Source organism: Dasypus novemcinctus, chromosome 19 (assembly GCF_030445035.2).
Source record: "Dasypus novemcinctus isolate mDasNov1 chromosome 19, mDasNov1.1.hap2, whole genome shotgun sequence".
Taxonomy (NCBI): domain Eukaryota; kingdom Metazoa; phylum Chordata; class Mammalia; order Cingulata; family Dasypodidae; genus Dasypus; species Dasypus novemcinctus.
This window is the reverse complement of record NC_080691.1, coordinates 65970588-65990979: the sequence shown is the minus strand read 5'-3', so window position 1 is coordinate 65990979 and position 20392 is coordinate 65970588. Positions and strand designations below refer to the sequence as shown.

Below are 20392 nucleotides of genomic sequence, written 5' to 3'. Positions count from 1 at the left end.
CCTAACAATGGCACCTCTAAATTCATGAGGCAAACACTGGAAAAACTAAATGAAAGAATAGATGTATCTACAATTATAGTGGGGGATTTTAGTACACCACTATCAACTCTGGACAGAACATCTCAAAAGAGAATCACTAAAGAAACAAAACATTTGAACAGTATATTACAGGAGCTGGATCTAATGGACATATATAGATCATTACACACAAACACAGCAGGATATACATTTTTCTCAAGTGCACATGGATCATTCTCCAAGATAGACCATATGCTAGGCTGCAAAGAAAGGCTTAATGAATTCAGAAAGATCAAAATCATACAAAATAATATCTCTGACCACAGTGGAGTCAAGCTGGAAATTTGCAAGGGACAGAGGCCCAGATTTCACACCATGATTTGAAAATTAAACAGCACACTCTTAGAAAAACAGTGGGTCAAAGAGGAAATCTCAAAAGAAATCAATGACTACCTTGAAACAAATGATAATGAAAACACAACATACCAAAATTTATGGGATGCAGCAAAAGCAGTACTGAGAGGGAAATTTATAGCCATAAATACATATATCAAAAAAGAAGAAAGAGAAAAAAGTGAAGAATTAACTGCACATTTGGAGGAATTAGAAAAAAAAACAACAAAGTAATCCAACAGGAAGAAGAACGAAGGAAATAACAAAGATAAGAGTAGAACTAAATGAAATAGAAAATAAGAAAGCACTTGAAAAGATAAACAAGGGCAAGAGCTGGGTTTTTGAGAAGATCAATAAAATTGACAAACCCTTAGTGAGACTAACAAACAAAAAAAGAGAGAAGATGCAAATACACAAAATAAGAAATAAGAAAGGAGATATCATCAATGACCCCACAGAAATAAAGACTATCATAAGAGGATACTTTGAAAAAATATATTCCAACAAAAGTGACAATTCAGAGGAAATGGACAAATTCCTAGAAACACATAAGCAGCCCATATTGATGAAAGAAGAAATTGATGATCTTAACAAACCAATCACAAGCAGAGAGATAGAATCAGTCATTAAAAACCTCCAAAATAAGAAAAGCCCAGGGCCAGATGGCTTCACAGGTGAATTCTACAAAACATTCCAGAAAAAACTAACACCAATCCTGCTGAAAATATTCCAAAAAATCAAAACAGAAGGAACATTGCCTAACTCCTTCTATGATGCCAACATTACCCTAGTACCAAAGCCAAACAAAGACACCACAAGAAAGGAAAATTACAGACCAATTTCTCTAATGAACTTAAACACAAAAATACTTAACAAAATACTTGCTAATTGTATTCAACAACACATTAAATGAATTATACACCATGACCAAATGGGATTCATCCCAGGTATGCAAGGATGGTTCAACATAAGAAAATCAATCAATGTAATACACCATGTAAACAGATTGAAGGAAAAAAATCACATGATTATATCTATAGATGCAGAAAAAAGCATTTGACAAAATACAGCACCCTTTCTTGATAAAAACACTCCAAAAGATCGGAGTACAAGGAAATTTTTTGAACATGATAAAGAGGATATATGAAAAACCCACAGCCAACATCGTTTATAATTGAGAAATCCTAAAATCCTTCCCTCTAAACTCAGGAACAAGACAGGGATGCCCACTGTCTCCCCTTCTATTTAACATTGTCTTAGAAGCACTTGCTCGAGCACTGAGGCAAGAACCAGATATAAAAGGCATTCAAATTGGAAGGGAAGAAGTCAAAATGTCATTATTTGCAAATGACATGATCCTATACATAGAAAACCCTGAGAGATCTACAACAAAGCTTCTAGAACACATAAATGAGTTTGGTAAAGTCGCAGGTTATAAGATCAATGTGCAAAAATCAGTAGCATTTCTGTACACCAATAATGAGCAAGATCAGGAGGAAATCAAGAAACAAATACTTTTCACAATAGTAAATAAAAAAATCAAATATTTAGGTATAAATTTAACTAAAGATGTAAAAAACTTATACACTGAGAACTATATAAGACTGTTCAAGGAAATCAAAGAAGAGCTAAACAAATGGAAGAATATTCCCTGTTCATGGATAGGAAGACTAAATATTATTAAGATGTCTATCCTACCAAAATTGATCTACACATTCAATGCAATCCCAATAAGAATCAACACAGCCTTCTTTAAGGAACTAGAAAAACTAACTATGAAATTTATTCAGAAAGGAAAGATGCCCTGAATAGCCAAAGACATATTGAAAAAGAAAAACGAAATTGGAGGAATCACACTACCTGACTTCAAAACATACTACAAATCTACAGTAGTGAAAACAGCATGATATTGGCATAAGGAGAGACACACAACCAATGGAATCGAATTGAAAGCTCTGATATAGAACCTCATATATATAGCCATACAATATTCAATAAAGCCACCAAACCCTCTCAACTGGGAGAGAGTCGCCTATTCAACAAATGGTGCCTGGAGAACTGTACATCCATATGTAGAAGAATGAAAGAGGATTACCATCTCACACCTTATACAAAGATCAACTCAAGACGGATCAAAGACCTAAATATAAGAGCCAGACCATAAAGACCTTGGAAAGCAGTGTAGGGAAACTTCTACAGGACCTTGTAATAGGAAATGCCTTCATGAATATCACACCAAAAGCACGAGCAGCAAAAGAACAAATAGATAAATGGGACTTCCTCAAAATTAAAGCCTTCTGCACCTCAAAGGAGTTTGTCAAGAAAGTAAAAAGGGAACCCATACAATGGGAGAAAATATTTGGCAACCTTATATCTAATAAGAGACTTATAACTTGCATATATAAAGAACTGATATATCTTGAAAATAAAAAGATGAACAACCCATTTAAAAAATGGGAAAAAGATTTAAACAGATATTTCTCCAAAGAAGAAATACAAATGGCTAAAAGTCACATGAAAAAAATGCTCCAAATCTCTAGCTATCAGGGAAATGCAAATCAAAACTACAATGAGATACCATCTTACTCCCATAAAATTGGCGGCTATGAAAAAAACAGAAGATTATAAATGCTGGAGAGGATGTGAAGAAAGGGGAACACTCATCCACTGCTGGTGGGAATGCAGAAGGATCCAAACATTTTGGAGGACAGTTTGGCGGTTTCTCAAAAAACTAACCATAGATTTGCTGTATGACCCAGTAATACCACTGCTGGGTATATACCCAGCAGAACTGAAAACAAAGACACAAACCGATATATGTACACCAATGTTCATAGCAGCATTGTTCAGTATCGCAAAAAGTTGGAATCAACCCAAATGCCCATCAACAGATGAGTGGATCAATAAAATGTGGTATATACATACAATGGAGTACTACTGGGCTTTAAGAACAAAAACACTACAAACACATGTGATAACATGGATGAATCTTGAGAACCTTATGTTGAGTGAAGCAACCCAGGCATTGAAGGACAAATACTACATGACCTCAATGATATGAAATAAGCAACCTGCCTCAGAGAGCTAGAGACTGGAAGATAGGCTTACAGGAAATCGGGGGTGGAGGAAGGATGTGAGCCGACGTCTGCAGGGGTGGAATCTATGATGAACTGGCGGTAAGTATGAGCATAAAGAAGAGATAAAATGGGGGCAAGGAGTTGCCTTTGGGTGGGGCTTTGTGGGTTTGAGGGGGGCTGGGGATGGGCGGATGGGTAATATTGCCCAAAAAATTGGGGGGAGGGAGGGGCAACATACGAACATAAGAGAGTGTCAGGTGTTGGTTGGGAGTAAAATGCTGAGAAAATCATATCAAAATATAATTAGGAGTGTTACCTGTTTAGGATGCTCGGAGGGGATGGTCTGATGCGGGACGGACTCCTGGGGAATGTCGGAATGCTCATTTTGCCAGGGTGGGTTGTACCATTGGGTAGAGACCCAAGTAGTGAGAGTGGGGGTAGCCCCACATCCTGGAGAGGATTAATGCCATCAAATAGAGGGAACTGTATCTCTCGAGAGAAAGGGTGTCTCCCAGGGCATTAGGGCAGTTGAGCAAGTCAGGCCCTCAACACTGTTGCAAGTATCTCTGGACATGGCTCCTCAGGAAATGGAGATTGGCTGTCACTGTGGGCCCCAAGAAGGGGAGGGGAAAATGGATGCTGAATGGATGGAATCAAGATAAATGTGGGGTTAAGAGAGGAGTTTCATGAGAGTACACACGGATGGATATAAAACATGGAATATTACACCAAAAACATATAGGGGATGACAGACAAATAATGTAAACCATAATGCAAAACATAGGATAACTAAAAATTTAGAAAACTGTATATACTAAAGTATGGACCACAATGTAAGCACAGATTTCACCTTGTTTGAAAGCTATTGTCTCAGAGTATGTACATCATTTTAAATAAATATGATATGAATAATTTATAAGATTATCGCTGTAGAAGGGAAAAGGTTTTATGGTGGATGTGTGGGAGTACTGTATATTGTATATATGAATTACTGTGATCTAAGGCTCTTGTGAAGAGAAACTCAATAATTAGGAAAAAAGAAAAGAAAAAGATAGGATGTAGAATTTTTCCTAATCAATACGTATTCTAAATCTAACCTTTAAACTCATCGCTATATTCCATTTTACTAGTAAGGAAACCTGACATTATATTGGGCTTCACTTTTCAGGAAGTTTTGGATCACAGAGTGGTTCAACAATGGTGGTGGAGGAATACTGGTATGGGATTTTATTGACAGGCGATATATGGTTGACAGGGAGTTATACAGGGCATATGTCCAGGGTGCATGGTAATGTTTGGATATTCCCATAGTGCAGCCAATTAAAAACAACAGCTGGGGGGATACTGGGTTCCTGGCTGGGGGTGCTCTGTTGTGGTCCCTAGGGGCGCAGCGGCAGCCCCCAGGTGCAACGGAAGAACCAGGAAGGAATGAGGGTCCAACAGTGAGCCCCTGATACTAATGACCATGCTTGTGAGTCTATACGCCTGAAATAAGAAAAGGCCTAGAGCAGCTCTGTGCCTGGGAGTTTCCTCCTGACAGCCTTCATTTTACTCAAATGTGGCCAGTCTCAAAGCCAAACTCAGCATGTAGATGCAGTGCATTCCCCCCACCGTGGGATATGGTACCCGGGGATGAGCCTCCCTGGCACCGAGGGATCACTACCAAATACCAGCTGATGATGCAACTAGAAAATAACCTTGAATTAAAGGTTCAACGCAGACCAGCAGAATATCCCTGTCTACATATAATAACAGGAGTTTAAAATGCTGTTTGACCTAAAGTAAGGGGAAATGGAAAGGAGAAATGAGTTTATATGGCTATGAATCTCTAAAAAAGAGTCTGGAGGTTGTCGGAAGGATTGCCTTTATGCACACCTGAGCAGAGTCTCAGAGACAGATAAAGTAGACACAACCCCAGGTATTGGTTCTTTTGAGGGCTAAAGAGACCCACGGGTTCTATGGTCATGGCAGATGGGGTTCACTGCCATGTCAGTTGGCCCTTCTTTGGAGCTGGTGTTTCTGCGTGATGGAGCTGGACTCAGATGGGATCTCTTTTCACAAGACTTTCATGCTACTTTCCTGGAATTGTAGTTGGTGCTGGGGTTTAAGATATATCCAGGGGATTTGAATCTCTGTATTGATAGTATGATAGCCACGCCCTGAACTTCAACAGACTCCAACTCCTACACTCTGATTTATTGGACTTACCCCACTCAGCTAACATGACATTGAAGAATGTCAACCACCACACCGTGGTGCCTAGAGTGCCTACAACTGAAAGCAGGAGCATTGCATCCAGTGTCCATGTGGAATCTAAGCCCCTCTTGACATAGAAGTGCAATGGACACAACCAATCCAATGTCCACAGAGAAAATGTGGCATTGGTATATGAAAAGTGACCATGGTAGCTGATGGGTGCAGGGAAGGGGAGGAAGAGATGAGATGTGGAGGCATTTTCGGGACTTGGAGTTGTCCTGAGTGATGCTTCATGGACAATTATGGGACATTGTAGATCCCCCCAGGGCCCACTGGGTGGAATGTGGGAGAGTATGGGCTATGATGTGGACTATTGACCATGAGGTGCAGCGATGCTCAGAGATGTACTTTCCAAATGCAATGGGTGTGTCATGATGATGGGAGAGAGTGTTGCTGTGGGGGGAGTGGGGGGTGGGGGCGGTGGGGTTGAATGGGACTTCATATTTTTTTAATGTAATATTTTTTTAAAAATGAATTAAAAATTTATACTTCCTAATAATTTTCATTTATATTCTTTTCTCCATGGTTGTTGCCCTTGTGTTTTGTCTTTCAAGCTGCAGTACTACCTTTAGAATCTCTTATAGATCTATTTATTTGCTAACATTGTTTCTCAGTGTTTGTCTGTGAAGACTCTAAACACCCTCATTACTGAAGGAAGGAATTCTTGATTGGCAGTATTTCTCTTTCAGTACATTAAATGCATCATACCTTTCTTCTTACCTCTGTGGTTTCTAATGAGAGGTTGACATTTAACCTTATTGAGGTTCACTTGTATGTGGCCCTTTTCTATTCTCTTGCTGCTTTCAGATTCCTTTACTTATGTCTGGTATTTCTTATTCTGAAGACTAGGTATCTTGGAGCAGGTCTATTCAGATTTATTCTGCTTGGGGTGCATTGCAGTTCTTGTATATTGATATTTATGTCTTTTGTCACAGGGGTTGGGAAGTATTTAGTCATATTTCCTCAAATAATTTTTCTGCCCCTTTTCTGTTTTCTTCTCTTTCTGGGATACCAATTGCATGTATGTTTGTGCATTTCACTTCATTGTTCAATTTCCTGAGAATCTATTCCATGTTTTCCATTCTTTTTTCTTTTTATTCTCCTCTTTTCTAGTTCAGATGTTCTGTCCTCTAAGTCTGTAATTCTATCTTCCATGAATTCAAATCTGCTTAAAATACAGTGCCTCTATTGTAAATTAAATCTCATCAATTGTGTCTTTCATTTCCATAAGCTCTGTTACATTTCTCTGTTTTCAAAATGTTTTTTATGCTCACACCATGTCTTCTTAATGTCTTTTATCTCTTTGGTCTTATTTTTTTTCCAGCTCTTTGAATTAATTTAGGAGATCTGTGTGATTATCATTGATTAGTTCTCATAAATCTTCTATCATTTCAGGTAATTTGGTTTATTCCTGTGGCTGGACCATCTCTTCCTGTTTCTTAGTATGGTTTGTAATTTTTTGCTGATGTCTAGGCATCTGAATATATTGGTGAATTTACTCTGACAGCCAATTTCTCTTTCTTGTCTACTGGTTATGTTTCATGACTATTGATTTTTGTTTCAACTGAATCTGAGTGTTTAAAATCATCCTTTTTAAGCCTCAGAATCTGGCCATGGACTTATTTATGGGGCACAGATATTCTCCCAGGCATTCAGAACAAGAAAGATCTAAAAGTATTTTTTCTCCTTGCAGTTTTCTTGCTTGCTACCAATGGTGTTCACTGGAGAACCTTTCCATGGAGGTGTCTCTTTCAACCTTTGCTTGCCTGTAATTCTGTTTTTTCCACAGCCTATATTCAAAGTGGGCTCTGCTGGCCAAATTCACTGAAGAAAAACCACCCTCTACCCTCTCCTGCACCCTATCTCTTCCTAAGGAAGAAATGTCAGTTCCCTTCTCAGTCAGCTGTCATAAGGCATGGGTTTCATCCTGGCTGTAGGCCTTGAATGTGGGGGAATGTATTTTATTCCCAGATGTTGTGGGGGTTAGTAACACAGGTTGGTTGTTTTGGGTTCTTCATCTCTCTGTCCATCTCCCTATTAGGGGATGTACAGCACTGTCCTAGTCTGATGACCCCCAAAGCAAGTCTGTCAAACAGCTTTCTGCACTTTCTTCATTGTTTTTGTATGAGATTTGGGTCCTGCCTACCTATTCTGATGCCATCTTTCTGGAAGCCCTCCAATAGCTAAATACTTTAGACAGAAAAGTCTGCTTATAACATAATTTAAGGTATTAAGGTAAGCCAACAGGAAATGAGAAAATTACTAATTTTGTTTCAGTGCCTGAAGTATCACACTATTTCACACTTATATTTAGGAAGTAAACTTATCATTTACTTAAGTAGTTGTCATGGCATACAGATTTTTAAAATTTTAACAAAAATAAACTAAAAAAAACCTTGAAAACACATTATCAGCAGTAACAAAGAGAAAATATTGATCATTTATTCAAATATTCTACAGGTAGAACTTAGACCACTTCCTGCATGTGTGATATGTTATTATCTCATAGACTTCTTCAGTTACAAAAGCTTTTGTATCACCAGCAGTAGGGATGTCTTCATCAGTGCAAATATGATTGTCTTGATGATCCTGTTACCATGTATCTGGAAATCTTCCATACTGAAGCCAGAAGAAAGGAATGTGGATTAGAAGAGCGAGGTGACAAGATCCTTCAAACACTTCTAATTCTTTTTTATCTCTGTTTATTGCTTTAACATTTCAATAATGGAATGATCAGGGTGTTTTTTAGTTGCCATATAATACACTGAAGAGTTGTCCCTGAGGACTTGAGTGTTCTTGATTCTTTCCATATTTTCTCTCCAGAGAGATGTGCTTATGACAAATTTTCAAAAAAAATGTTCATGGTTTTGCAGAATTTCTATTCTCTTCCTGTTACTTTTCTACTCATCATCTTCTAGAATATCCAAGCCAGCTTTGGTGAAAGAGAATAACATCTGCTCAAATTCCTTCAGCTACTCCACACAGTACTTAATGATAGGCTTATTCACATAGATGAGTTTAAGCCATGTTTCAGAAGATGCTCCACAAATGCCCAGTTTACAACCTGGTGTCTTTGGGTTTACCAGTGATGTAATACATGTAACAGATATGTCACTTGACTTCCTTCATCCTGGTGCTGTAGTCCTTGAGAAAAGCCACCTCATCTCCAGGAGCAGACATGTAATCTCTTAACAGCACTGAGAGCTTCTTACAATTTTGAGAGTCTTCATGTATTCCAGCTTAATATTTTTAGATAACCACTCATAAAATTTTATATAGTTCTCTTTATTTTTTGCCAGTTCACTGAAGAGAACTTTTTAAAAATTCTTCAAAATAAATTTTAAAATTTTGCTTTGTTTCAACATTTCAGGCAAAATATTTGTTGGGAGATCCTCAGAGTCCACTATACCTCTAATTGATTGCATATATTCAGAGGTTAGTCCTTACAATTTTCCATGATGAAAATTCTGCATATATCAAACTTAATGTTGTTCTTGTTCTATTTTCAAATTGGTCAAAGGGAGCACATCTTGGGAAAGAGAAGGGCCCTGAATTTCAATTCACCTTCAACTGAAAAATGCTTCATAACCAAGTGGTCTTGCCAGTAACTGGTAAATTCTGATGGAATTCTCCATATTCTTTGCCCGAAACCAGTGAAGGCGAGTCCAGGGGCCTGTGGGAAGAAGCAGGGGTAGGGGCAGGAGTCGAGAGAAGAATGGAGGCAAGACAGGGTTCTGATCAAGCCTCGTTTATTGGGGGGTAGAACAAGGGGATTTATACTGAGGGGAGGGAACGTGTCCACAGGTGGTAGGCTGGTCTCACGGGTGGCAGACGTCCAAGGAGGGGATTGGCTGAAAGTTCGTGCTGAGTCTGCAGAGTTTCGCGCCTTGCACATGCATGCTGCTGTGGTTACCAGAGTTGTGATGGGAAGGGGAGAACAAAGAAACAAGGAAGAAGAAGAAGAAGGGAATGGCGGGGCAGGGCTGTAGTAGTTATGAGATTCGCCATGTAGTTGGAGGCTATAAACAGACCTCACAGCGGGTGGCTCCCCACAATTCTTCATTAGTCATATTGTCATCAGTTCTGGTCCAGAGGGCTTTGTTATGGCCAGTTGTTCTTCATCAATATAGTCTTATTTGATCTTTCTCTTTCTCTTGTCACTGACCTTCTTTTCCTTTACTTTTTCATCAGAGCCAATATCCTCTATTTCTGACTTGTTATGGACTTAATTTCCTTTTTTCCCCTCTTTGTCTTCCTTTTCTTCAGCCTCCATATCACTCACTTCTTTGTCACATCTTACTCCATGAAAGGAGTACTTGGATAGCTAATAATATGAGAATGTTTCTGTTTCACAATCTCCTTTATTCTTTTTTCCCCTAAGTACTCAGTTTGGTCTTCTTTAAGGTGCAAAAAAACCTTTGTTCCATGACCAATGTGAGAATGACCTGAGAATGACCTTCCTGCTGAAGTTCCCCGGGTATTCTGCTCATTGTCATAATGGTTGTTGATCAATCAAACTCTCAGCAAATAAATATTCAGAATAAAAACCAACTCCAAACTGGCCAATCATAGAGCTATCTGCACCAATCTGAAAAGCTTCTATGAATACCTTGGCCTAAGACATGGTGATAGCTGCAAGGTAATTGGTGAAGACAGCCTTTTCAGTCCAGTATCAGTATCCACATTAGGGAGGGTTTGATCTTGTTATTTTTAATGAGATTAAGGTGTAACTCTTTCCAAGAGTCTAGCTTACTAGGATCTGCCAAGCTTTCATATCTGATATTGTTCAGAGCATCTGATGTATTTGACAGAAGTCCCCTCAAGGATCTTTTTGCTCAGATGGGATGTATTGAACTATGATATCAATCAAATGATTTCTCCCTGAAATGCAAATGTCTGAACTTCTTCCTCCATGGTCAGTTGGTCTTATGTCTGTGTTTCCTCAGACAATTTGGCTAAGGGACCACAGCACAAGTGCACTAAGTCACTAAGTCACAGAAGGAATTGAAACCCCATCCAATATGTACAGGTGGCCTGCCCAGGGTTCAAGGAGTATTACCAAAGTCATCTAGACTTAATGTAAGAACCCTCACAAACTCCACAGTTTTATATGTTTTACTAAAAGAGTGCATAATAAATTTCTGTATAGTTTTGGCTTGCTCGGTCGGTAGAGGTGGGGTCTGGCTGCAGACGAGGGGTCGGTCCAGCTTTGGACGAGGGGTCGGTCCCACTTGGGACAAGGGGTCAGTCCCACTTGGGACGAGGGGTCGGTCCGGCAGCAGACGAGGGGTCAGTCTCACAGGGGTTGCACGGTTCGGCTGACAGGGTCGCCTGGTGAAGCCAGCGACAAAGGGGTCGCCCAGAGAAGCAGGCAACGAACTGGGGACAAGGGAGGCCAGGCCCTTGTCGGGGGCTCTCAGGACTGGAGGGCGCACGGCAGAAGAACTACCGCGGAGACAAGGTAAACATGCAAGTCCACTTTATTGAGGGAGAGGCAACAGTTTTATAGGGGCTGGGGAAGGCTGATTGGTCGAAGCCACGTCCTGTTCTGATTGGTTGCCGGAGAAAGGTCAGTGGGAGGTGCTGGACAGGGGAGGGGTGGTGGTTAGGGATTGGCTGTTGCTGTTGCTGGGGGAAGTGGCAGGGTTTAGGGATTGGTGGCTGCTGTTGCTGGGGTAGAGGGCAGACTTGAGTTTCCTGCCCACGCCTGGCTGTTGCTGCTGTCGGGGGGAGGGAAAAGGGCAGACTGGAATTTTCCGCCCTGCGCCTGCGCAGGGGGAAAGAAGAAGAAGGGTGGCGCCCCACAAGGTATCGTGTGGCACCATCCGGGAGGAGGGGCGGCTGCGGAAGCATGGCTGCCGAGAAGGGGAGACCCGAGGGCACTCTGCACCCATGCCGAGCTTCCTTCAGGGGTGGCGGTGGGCTCGACCAACCACCCTATTATGGGGGCAGCGGTTTGGAATAGGCGTACCATGGCCGCCGCCCCTCGCCAGGTCAGCAAACCACACTTCAGCCCGAGGGGTGACCGCATTTCCCCCTTCTTTTCAAATAAGGGCCAGTATGGCAGCAGTAAGAAGTAGCCGAGGCCCAAGGGCAGTAAGCAAATGAGGGAAGCGGGGCTGAAGAGGGAGGTGAGTATGACGGGGATACAAATGTACAATTTGGGGGGCGGTATCTTGCAGTTGCAAGCAAAGGTGGCCAATTTCCAATTCTCGTTGATCTCGGTGGCTATAAGTTCCATCTGCTGTCAAAAGTCCAGGATGACAGTGCGTTACAGGTAGTTGATCTCTTCTTGGCGGCGAAGAGCGGCAGAAGCAGACTGTGTGATGGTCTGGAGGATCGCAGCTGTGAGGACAAGTCGCGTCAGGGCACCAGCGGCGGTGGTGGCGGCAGCGTCCGGAGTGGTGGAGACATAGGCGAGGAAACAGGAAGGCCAAAGTCTCCACGGGCACGAGAGAGGCCGATGTTAACGGGGCGGGTCGACATGGGGCGGCCCAATCTGCAACGCAATGGGGGTTCAAAAAAAAAAGGAGGGGGGCAGGGAACACTTTGGATGGCTGAGAAGAGGAGTGAGGTCGAGACAGGAGGAAGCTCCGCAGAAGTATGGGGAGGCAAAAGCAAAAACGTGATTAGATGCTAGAAAGCAGGCCGCGGGAAGGGGAAAGCGGGTTGCGGGCCATTTAGCGGGGCTGGAGCTGCTTGAGAGCGATGGCGGCATGGGGGGGCGTGGTTACAGAAGACTTGGGGCTGTTTCAAAGAGATCTTACACCAGTGAGTGTCTAGGAGACTGGCGAGGGCCCGAACTTGCGGGGCTTGCTTAGCAGATAGGATGTTACCCATTGCTAATGGCCTTTTGGAGCCGATAAGAAAAGGGGCCCTTACCTTGAGAGCGTGGCGATGGGAGCCGAGGTGCGCAGTGAGAAGAGGGGTCGGAGCCGATGGGACTCCGACGGTGGTTGCGGGCCAAAAGAAGGCCCCGACGAGGGGAAGGCGGAGCGACGAGCAGTGGAGCAAGGCAAAGGGGAGCAAGCGCAGAGGGGAAGAGGCAGAGGTGAAGGCAGGGGTGGAGGTGCTCAGGCACGCGCTCCTGAGAGTTTTATTGGCACCTCTTAATCATAGCGGGTCGGTATAAGCCCCCGACATGGAAGGAGAAAGCCATCCAGCGATTCTCCCAGACCGCCGTGGACAGTATGAGGTCACCAAGGTTCAGGAGCAGCAATGCAGAGTGAAAAGATAGGGGTGAGAAGAGAGGAGGGTGTAGGGCTGTGGTAGGGTTACTTCAGACGTGCAAGCGCGTGCTCCCGAGAAATCCAAGGCTCCTCTTAATCATAGCGGGTTGGTATAAGCCCCCGACATGGAAGAAGAAAGCCATCCAGCGATTCTCCCAGACCGCCGTGGATCATATGAGGTAGCCAAGGCTCAGGTAGCAGCAATGTTGCACGAGAGAAGTCCCACGGTGAGAAGAGGGGGGGGGGCCGCCAGGTTATGGAGTGAGGCTGTGGTGGAGTTGCCTTGCGCCACATTGGGCGCCAGCTGCGGCAGCTTGCTCGGTCGGTAGAGGTGGGGTCTGGCTGCGGACGAGGGGTTGGTCCAGCTTTTGATGAGGGGTCGGTCCCGCTTGGGACGAGGGGTCTGTCCCACTTGGGACGAGGGGTCGGTCCGGCAGCAGACGAGGGGTAGGTCTCACAGGGGTTGCGCGATTCGGCTGACGGGGTCGCCTGGCAAAGCAGGCGACGAAGGGGTCGCCCGGAGAAGCAGGCAACGAACTGGGGACAAGGGAGTCCAGGCCCTTGTCGGGGGCTCTCAGGACTGGAGGGCGCACGGCAGAAGAACTACCACAGAGACAAGGTAAACACGCAAGTCCACTTTATTGAGGGAGAGGCAACAGTTTTATAGGGGCTGGGGAAGGCTGATTGGTTGAAGCCACGCCCTGTTCTGATTGGTTGCCGGAGAAAGGTCAGTGGGTGGTACTGGACAGGGGAGGGATGGTGATTAGGGATTGGCTGTTGCTGTTGCTGGGGGAAGTGGCAGGGTTTAGGGATTGGTGGCTGCTGTTGCTGGGGTAGAGGGCAGACTTGAGTTTCCTGCCCACGCCTGGCTGTTGCTGCTGTCGGGGGGAGGGAAAAGGGCAGACTGGAATTTTCTGCCCTGCGCCTGCGCAGGGGGAAAGAAGAAGAAGGGTGGCGCCCCACAAGGTATCGTGTGGCACCATCCGGGAGGAGGGGTGGCCGCGGAAGCATGGCTGCCGAGAAGGGGAGACCCGAGGGCACTCTGCGCCCATGCCGAGCTTCCTTCAGGGGTGGCGGTGGGCCCAACAAACCACCCTATTATGGGGGCAGCGGTTTGGAATAGGCCTACCGCGGCCGCCGCCTCTCGCCAGGCCAGCAAACCACACTTAAGCCCGAGGGGTGACCACATTGCTGTGGCGGCTTGCTCGGTCGGTAGAGGTGGGATCTGGCTGCGGACGAGGGGTCGGTCCAGCTTTGGACGAGGGGTCGGTCCCGCTTAGGACGAGGGGTCGGTCCCACTTGGGACGAGGGGTCGGTCCGGCAGCAGACGAGGGGTCTGTCTCACAGGGGTTGCGTGGTTCGGCTGACGGGGTCGCCCGGCGAAGCCGGCGACTAGGGGGTCGCCCGGAGAAGCAGGCGATGAACTGGGGACAAGGGAGGCCAGGCCCTTGTCGGGGGCTCTCAGGACTGGAGGGCACACGGCAGAAGAACTACCGCGGAGACAAGGTAAACACACAAGTCCAACTTTATTGGGGGAGAGGCAACAGTTTTATAGGGGCTGGGGAAGGCTGATTGGTCGAAGCTATGCCCTGTTCTGATTGGTTGCCAGAGAAAGGTCAGTGGGTGGTACTGGACAGGGGAGGGATGGTGATTAGGGATTGGCTGTTGCTGTTGCTGGGGGAAGTGACAGGGTTTAGTGATTGGTGGTTGCTGTTGCTGGGGTAGAGGGCAGACTTGAGTTTCCTGCCCACGCCTGGCTGTTGCTGCTGTCGGGGGAGGGGAAAAGGGCAGACTGGAATTTTCCGCCCTGCGCCTGCGCAGGGAGAAAGAAGAAGAAGGGTCCTGCCCCACAGGCATCGTTTGGCGCCATCCGGGAGGAGGGGCGGCCGCGGAAGCATGGCCGCTGAGAAGGGGAGACCTGAGGGCACTCTGCACCCATGCCGAGCTCCCTTCAGGGGTGGCGGTGAGTCCGACCAGCCACCCTATTATGGGGGCAGCGGCTTGGCCTGCCGCGGCTGCTCCCCCGCCAGGCCAGCAAACCACACTTCAGCCCGAGGGGTGACCGCAAGTTTTGAAATTACATTCCTTTTTTTTTTCATAGTGAAATTGAGTATCTTTCAATTGATTTAAAGGATGATTTTACTCACTTTTCTGTGAACTGTTGATTCATGTATTTGGCCCATTTTTCTATTTGGATTTTAGACTTCATTTATGATTATAGTTTTATTTCAGTAAAAGGATACAAATATGAAAAAGCCAAAAGAAGAGACATAGTGAGATGTGTGGGAAGACTCTCCATTATCCCAGGACATAGTAGGAGACAAATATAATCAGTTTCCACATGCGTATGTAAGTATTTATTTATACGGACAATTAGCTGTTTACCTGAGATATGATTTATATATACTTTTGCCACTTTATCAATTCTCTTTTGACTTTACTTTTGGTATTTCTTTCTTTCACCATGTAGAATTATTTATATTTACATAGTGGGTTTTTTTCCCTATTTTTATGTCTAACTTTTAAATTTTGAGTCGTAGTTAGAAAACCTTCCTTACACAGAACTATAAAAAACATATTTTCTTAGAAATTCTTGTATTATTCATTTTCTAAATAGTTAAACCTGTACAACATTTAGAATATTTCCTGTGGTACTATGAAGTATTATTTTAAAAATATTTTTTCCTCAAAGCATTCATAATGGATAATGTAAGAATTGGATTTGTGTCAATTTTGGATGGTATCAAATGGTTTTTGTCAGCACCATATTCATGTCTAAATCTATAATATACTGAGCATTCTATTCTCTATGAAGACAGTGAAGAGAAAGATTATTTTGGTTAGAGTAAGAGCTATCTGGGGAAAAATCACAGAATGTGAAAAAAGATAGTTTTAATTAGAAATTTAAATGTGTCAGGTAGAAGGGATCCCATGGGGTAATGATGTCTACTTTTTATTTAAAGAACACTTCATGTTCAGAGACAACAGAATATTTTAAAGTTGGGTTGAATACATTTGATAAAAAAGTTGGCTTCAACTAAAGTAATTTAAATATTTAAGGTTTTTTCACTGAAAGAATCAATATTATTTAAAAATAAAAAGGTAAATATGAAATATTTTATATTGCTATCCAACTTTCCATAATATTTTCAAATTTGATATTATTTTAGAGTTACAAATGTGGTTTTATTAAAGCATGTCCTATGTATTTCTGATTCTATTAAATATAATTTAAAATTGAATTATGACATTAAATGTGATATTGCATCAATTTTAAAAAGTGAAACTTTGAATAACTTAAAACCTTTGTAAATATTGTAAAAATGTTATAAGAAAACTTTATTATGATCCAAGAGTTTGTAAAGTATAAGTATTGGATATAAGTATTTTTGCCTTGATATTATTTTAATAAGGTTTTCTTTTAAGAGGAATTAGTGATTGAACCCAAAACCTTGTACATGCAAAACAAGTGCTCAATCACTGGGCTACACCCACTCCCCTAATAAGACATTTAAAATAAAATAAACCATGGCATAAATTTACAACCTGTGGGGAATGAAAGGAACACTTATTTTACTAAAAGCAAATATTATGATAAGGGCACAATATTTTAAGGTCAATATTGTCTTTTAAATTAACCTTAGGTTTGAAATGGATAATTTAAGTCAAATATACCACATAGCTGAGGCTTACATAGATTAGAGGCATTGACAGTGACTAATATTTAATTGAATTAGAATTGTGTTAGATATCTTCTTAATCGTTTGTACTTTTCCAGTGAATGTGCAGATACTTGAGCTTGAAATTAAAATGAGAACTTTATGTTTTATTAACCACGATTAAAATAAACTAAACCTCTATAAGAAGGAATAATATAGATAGTTTAACTCCTTGTACCCTGTCACACTCCTGATAAAAACATACAAAACTTTTTAATATTTCATGTTATACACTCATAATTTCACCACCAAACTGTTGTGTTTGTACAATTAGAATTATACTTTATTTAGCGCTGGAAGTCATTTTATCCAATGAGTGAAATTATTTTTATTAAATGCTGCCATTCGTAAATGCAATACATAAAATTTTTGTTTTTTTGTTCTCTTTTACCTTATTCATCTTTCTCATTAAAGAGTAATTATTTCTTCTTAATAATGTTAGTTTCTTTATTTCAGCTCAGAAGAAAATATTGAACAATATATTAGGTTCACAAGTATTTTCTAGGACCTATATTGATTCCAAGTAAGAAATTATTTGTAGCTCTTCCTGCTCAGATCATTTAGGGTCAAGGAAATAAAATCACAGGAAAGGAATTAGCCAATTTTCATTATTAATTGTAGAACAATAAGGCATAACAGAAGTGTTGAGTTCTCAGAGTTCAGAAAATAATATAACAAAATATAGGTGAAGAATTCATGGAGAATTTACAACTTTAGAATTGAATAGTTTAAGACAGAATTTTGACCATTGCTTTAAGATCTCACTTCTTTCCTGTGATAACTGTCTTGTATACAGAAAAATAAACTGGAAAGGGATTATGCTTCATGCTGTGTAGAACAATGAGTAAAATTCAGAAGCATAAATAAAATTTAGCATTTAATATTTATAATAGCACTTAATAGCTTTATATAAATACCTTAATTTAATCAAGGGATTTTACTTAATATTAAATGATATAAATCACATAATAACTCTAAGTGTTGACAGTGTCTGGTCTTTTTCATAGATAATCAAACTGTGGCACAGGGAGAATGATTGCTAATGTAATTTTCTTGATTTCTCACAGTTAGCTGGTGGCAAAATCATAATTCAATTCCAAGCCATCTGGGGAAGGCAGCGCTCTTTAACCATCACATGACACTTTATTGACATTCTGTGTAGTGAACCACGTGCAAACCCAATTGTCTGTGACTAGTGGTGAGGCAAATGGCACCTGAGGTGCAAAATTTAAGGAGGTGAAAACTTTTCAAGATTTTGCAAGTACAGGAATATCTGTGAGAATCTGCTTTTGCTACCCTGAAACCTCCTTCCAGTTCTGGATATGTAGAGGATATGTAGAGAGAAATAATTACCAACAATTCAATAATTCATTAAATACCTATTATACTAGGGAATATGTTATAACTTTGGCAGCTACAAATTTAAAGAACATAATTTTATAACCATAATTATAGAAACATAAATAATAAATGATTATTACAGTGAATAAATTTTGACAATATTTTCCCATTAATTCTGGGAAGCAAGTCTTAGAAAGTAGAATAATTGCTAAATATAACCCAGATAATCAATCATGGAAAATTAAAGTACATTAAAAATATATGAAATGACTTGCTATCACAAAACCTAACTGAAATAGGTCAAATTATCTACCTTATGAGTCTCGATACCCTTATCTTTAAAGAAAATTTATTTTCCAAAATTAATTTAGAAAATAAAACTTCAGTTTTATTTTTTTTCTGAAGAACAATAAAGATAATGATAGGTGCACACAGCACCCTGAGTGAAGTATGGCAGACAATATCCTTTCTCCTTCTCCATACATATACAGACAGGTAATGGATACTCTCCATGCTATACCTGCTTTCCTAGGGCTGTCCTGTGGCTTGTTTCAACATGGATCAATCCTTCTGGGCTATTTTTCCTGCAAAATAATCTCTTATATCCTCCAATTAATATCCTACAAAAATATATTTACAATATTTTCCTATACATAATAAACTATTCTCTCACTTTTCAATATGCAATCTGTATAATAGAAACTGTATATTGGGATCTCTATGTTCTAGATCATCAAGTGAGGGGAGTAAAATGATGTTGAAATTTTTAATTGAAAAAGAATGTAAGAAGACAATTTATGAGATAGTGTTATTGGAGCATGATTGTGAAAATGCACTGAAAAATACTGTAGGATTGTCAAGAAGTGTCCTTTAAATGTGAGATCAGGTGGCATAATTATAGGTCTATCTACAACAGTTTCAAATGGTTGCAATGTCTGTGCTTGAACCCAGATACAACTTGGAGAACAGGCAGTGAAGTCTAGGAAGTTAAAGGGAAATGCTCACACTGAGTTTATTTATTCTACAGATGAAACACCAAGAAAAATTATCAGAGGAAAATCTAACTGAGTTGAATGAATTTGTTCTTTTGGACTTTGCTGATATTCCCCATCTCCAGTGGTTTCTATTTGGATTATTCTTGGTCATCTATATTGTTATAGTGATGGGCAATGGCACCATATTTATGATAACAAAACTGGATACTACTCTCCAGACCCCCATGTATTTTTTCCTTGGCAATTTTTCCTTCTTGGAAATCTGCTATGTATCAGTTACTATTCCCAGACTGCTTATAAATCTTGGAACCCAGAGAAGAAGAATTTCTTTAACTGCCTGTGCTACACAAATGTGCTTTGTCCTTATGTTGGGAGCCACAGAGTGCCTCCTTCTGGCAGTGATGGCCTATGACCGCTATGTGGCTATTTGCAACCCACTGCGCTATCCTTTAGTCATGAACCAAAAGGTGTGTATCCAGCTGGTGGCTGGCTCATGGATCAGTGGAATTCCCATCCAGATTGGGCAAACCTGCCAGATTTTCTCTCTGTCTTTTTGCGGATCTAGTCAAATCAACCATTTCTTCTGTGATATTCCTCCAATACTCAAACAGGCCTGTGGAGACATCTTTGTGAATGAAATGTTGGTCTACATAGTTGCTGTTCTATTCGTCACAGTTCCATTTCTGCTAATACTTTTCTCCTACACCAAAATCATATACACAATTTTCAAATTATGTTCAACTAGAAATCGAGCCAAAGCCTTCTCCACCTGCTCATCTCATCTTATGGTTGTCATGTTATTCTATGGAACAGGAATGGTTACATATCTAAGACCCAAAACAAGTCACTCATCAGGAACTGATAAAATGCTCTCTCTTTTCTATACTATTGTGACACCCATGTTTAATCCTATGATATACAGTTTAAGGAACCAGGATGTCATAATGGCACTGAGAAAAATTTTATGTAAATAGTTTATTAAAGAATAAGTTATATTTATAAGAGATGCTTTTTCATATATTTGTAATGAAATTTCAACAGATTTGTACCTTTAACTATACTTATTTTTTGACAATACAGTGGCAATTTTTTCCAGTATATGGAATTTAATATTGAGGGGACTTCTACATTGTTTTTCAAATTATATACATATTGGCAAATGTCAAATCACTTCATTAATAATTCTATAATTTTATTGTGCAGTATCCTCTAAATAAAGACTTTTGAAAATTGTTGAAGTAATATGATGAACTGTAATGTAGACTCTATTATATCGCTTATTGCAAATGGTATCATTGATTGTCCCATAGTTTGTAACAACCATTTTAAAAACCAGATTGGCAATTGCATTAAATAAAAATAGA

The 20392-nt window shown here is 41.0% G+C and overlaps 1 protein-coding gene and 1 pseudogene across 1 annotated transcript; one reads left to right on the top strand and one right to left on the bottom strand.

Moving 5' to 3' along the window:
• Positions 1-8263: 8263 nt before the first annotated feature.
• LOC101446679 (heat shock protein HSP 90-alpha pseudogene) lies at positions 8264-11985 on the bottom strand (annotated as a pseudogene).
• Positions 11986-19060: 7075 nt separating this feature from the next.
• LOC105746388 (olfactory receptor 10AG1-like) lies at positions 19061-20002 on the top strand. The gene has a single exon (XM_012526279.2). The coding sequence runs from the start codon at positions 19061-19063 to the stop codon at positions 20000-20002; it is 942 nt and encodes a 313-aa protein (XP_012381733.2).
• Positions 20003-20392: the final 390 nt, after the last annotated feature.

Excerpts from the sequence above, each read along its gene's own strand:
- LOC105746388 (XM_012526279.2), top strand. The coding sequence starts at position 19,061 with ATGAAACACCAAGAAAAATTATCAGAGGAAAATCTAACTGAGTTGAAT.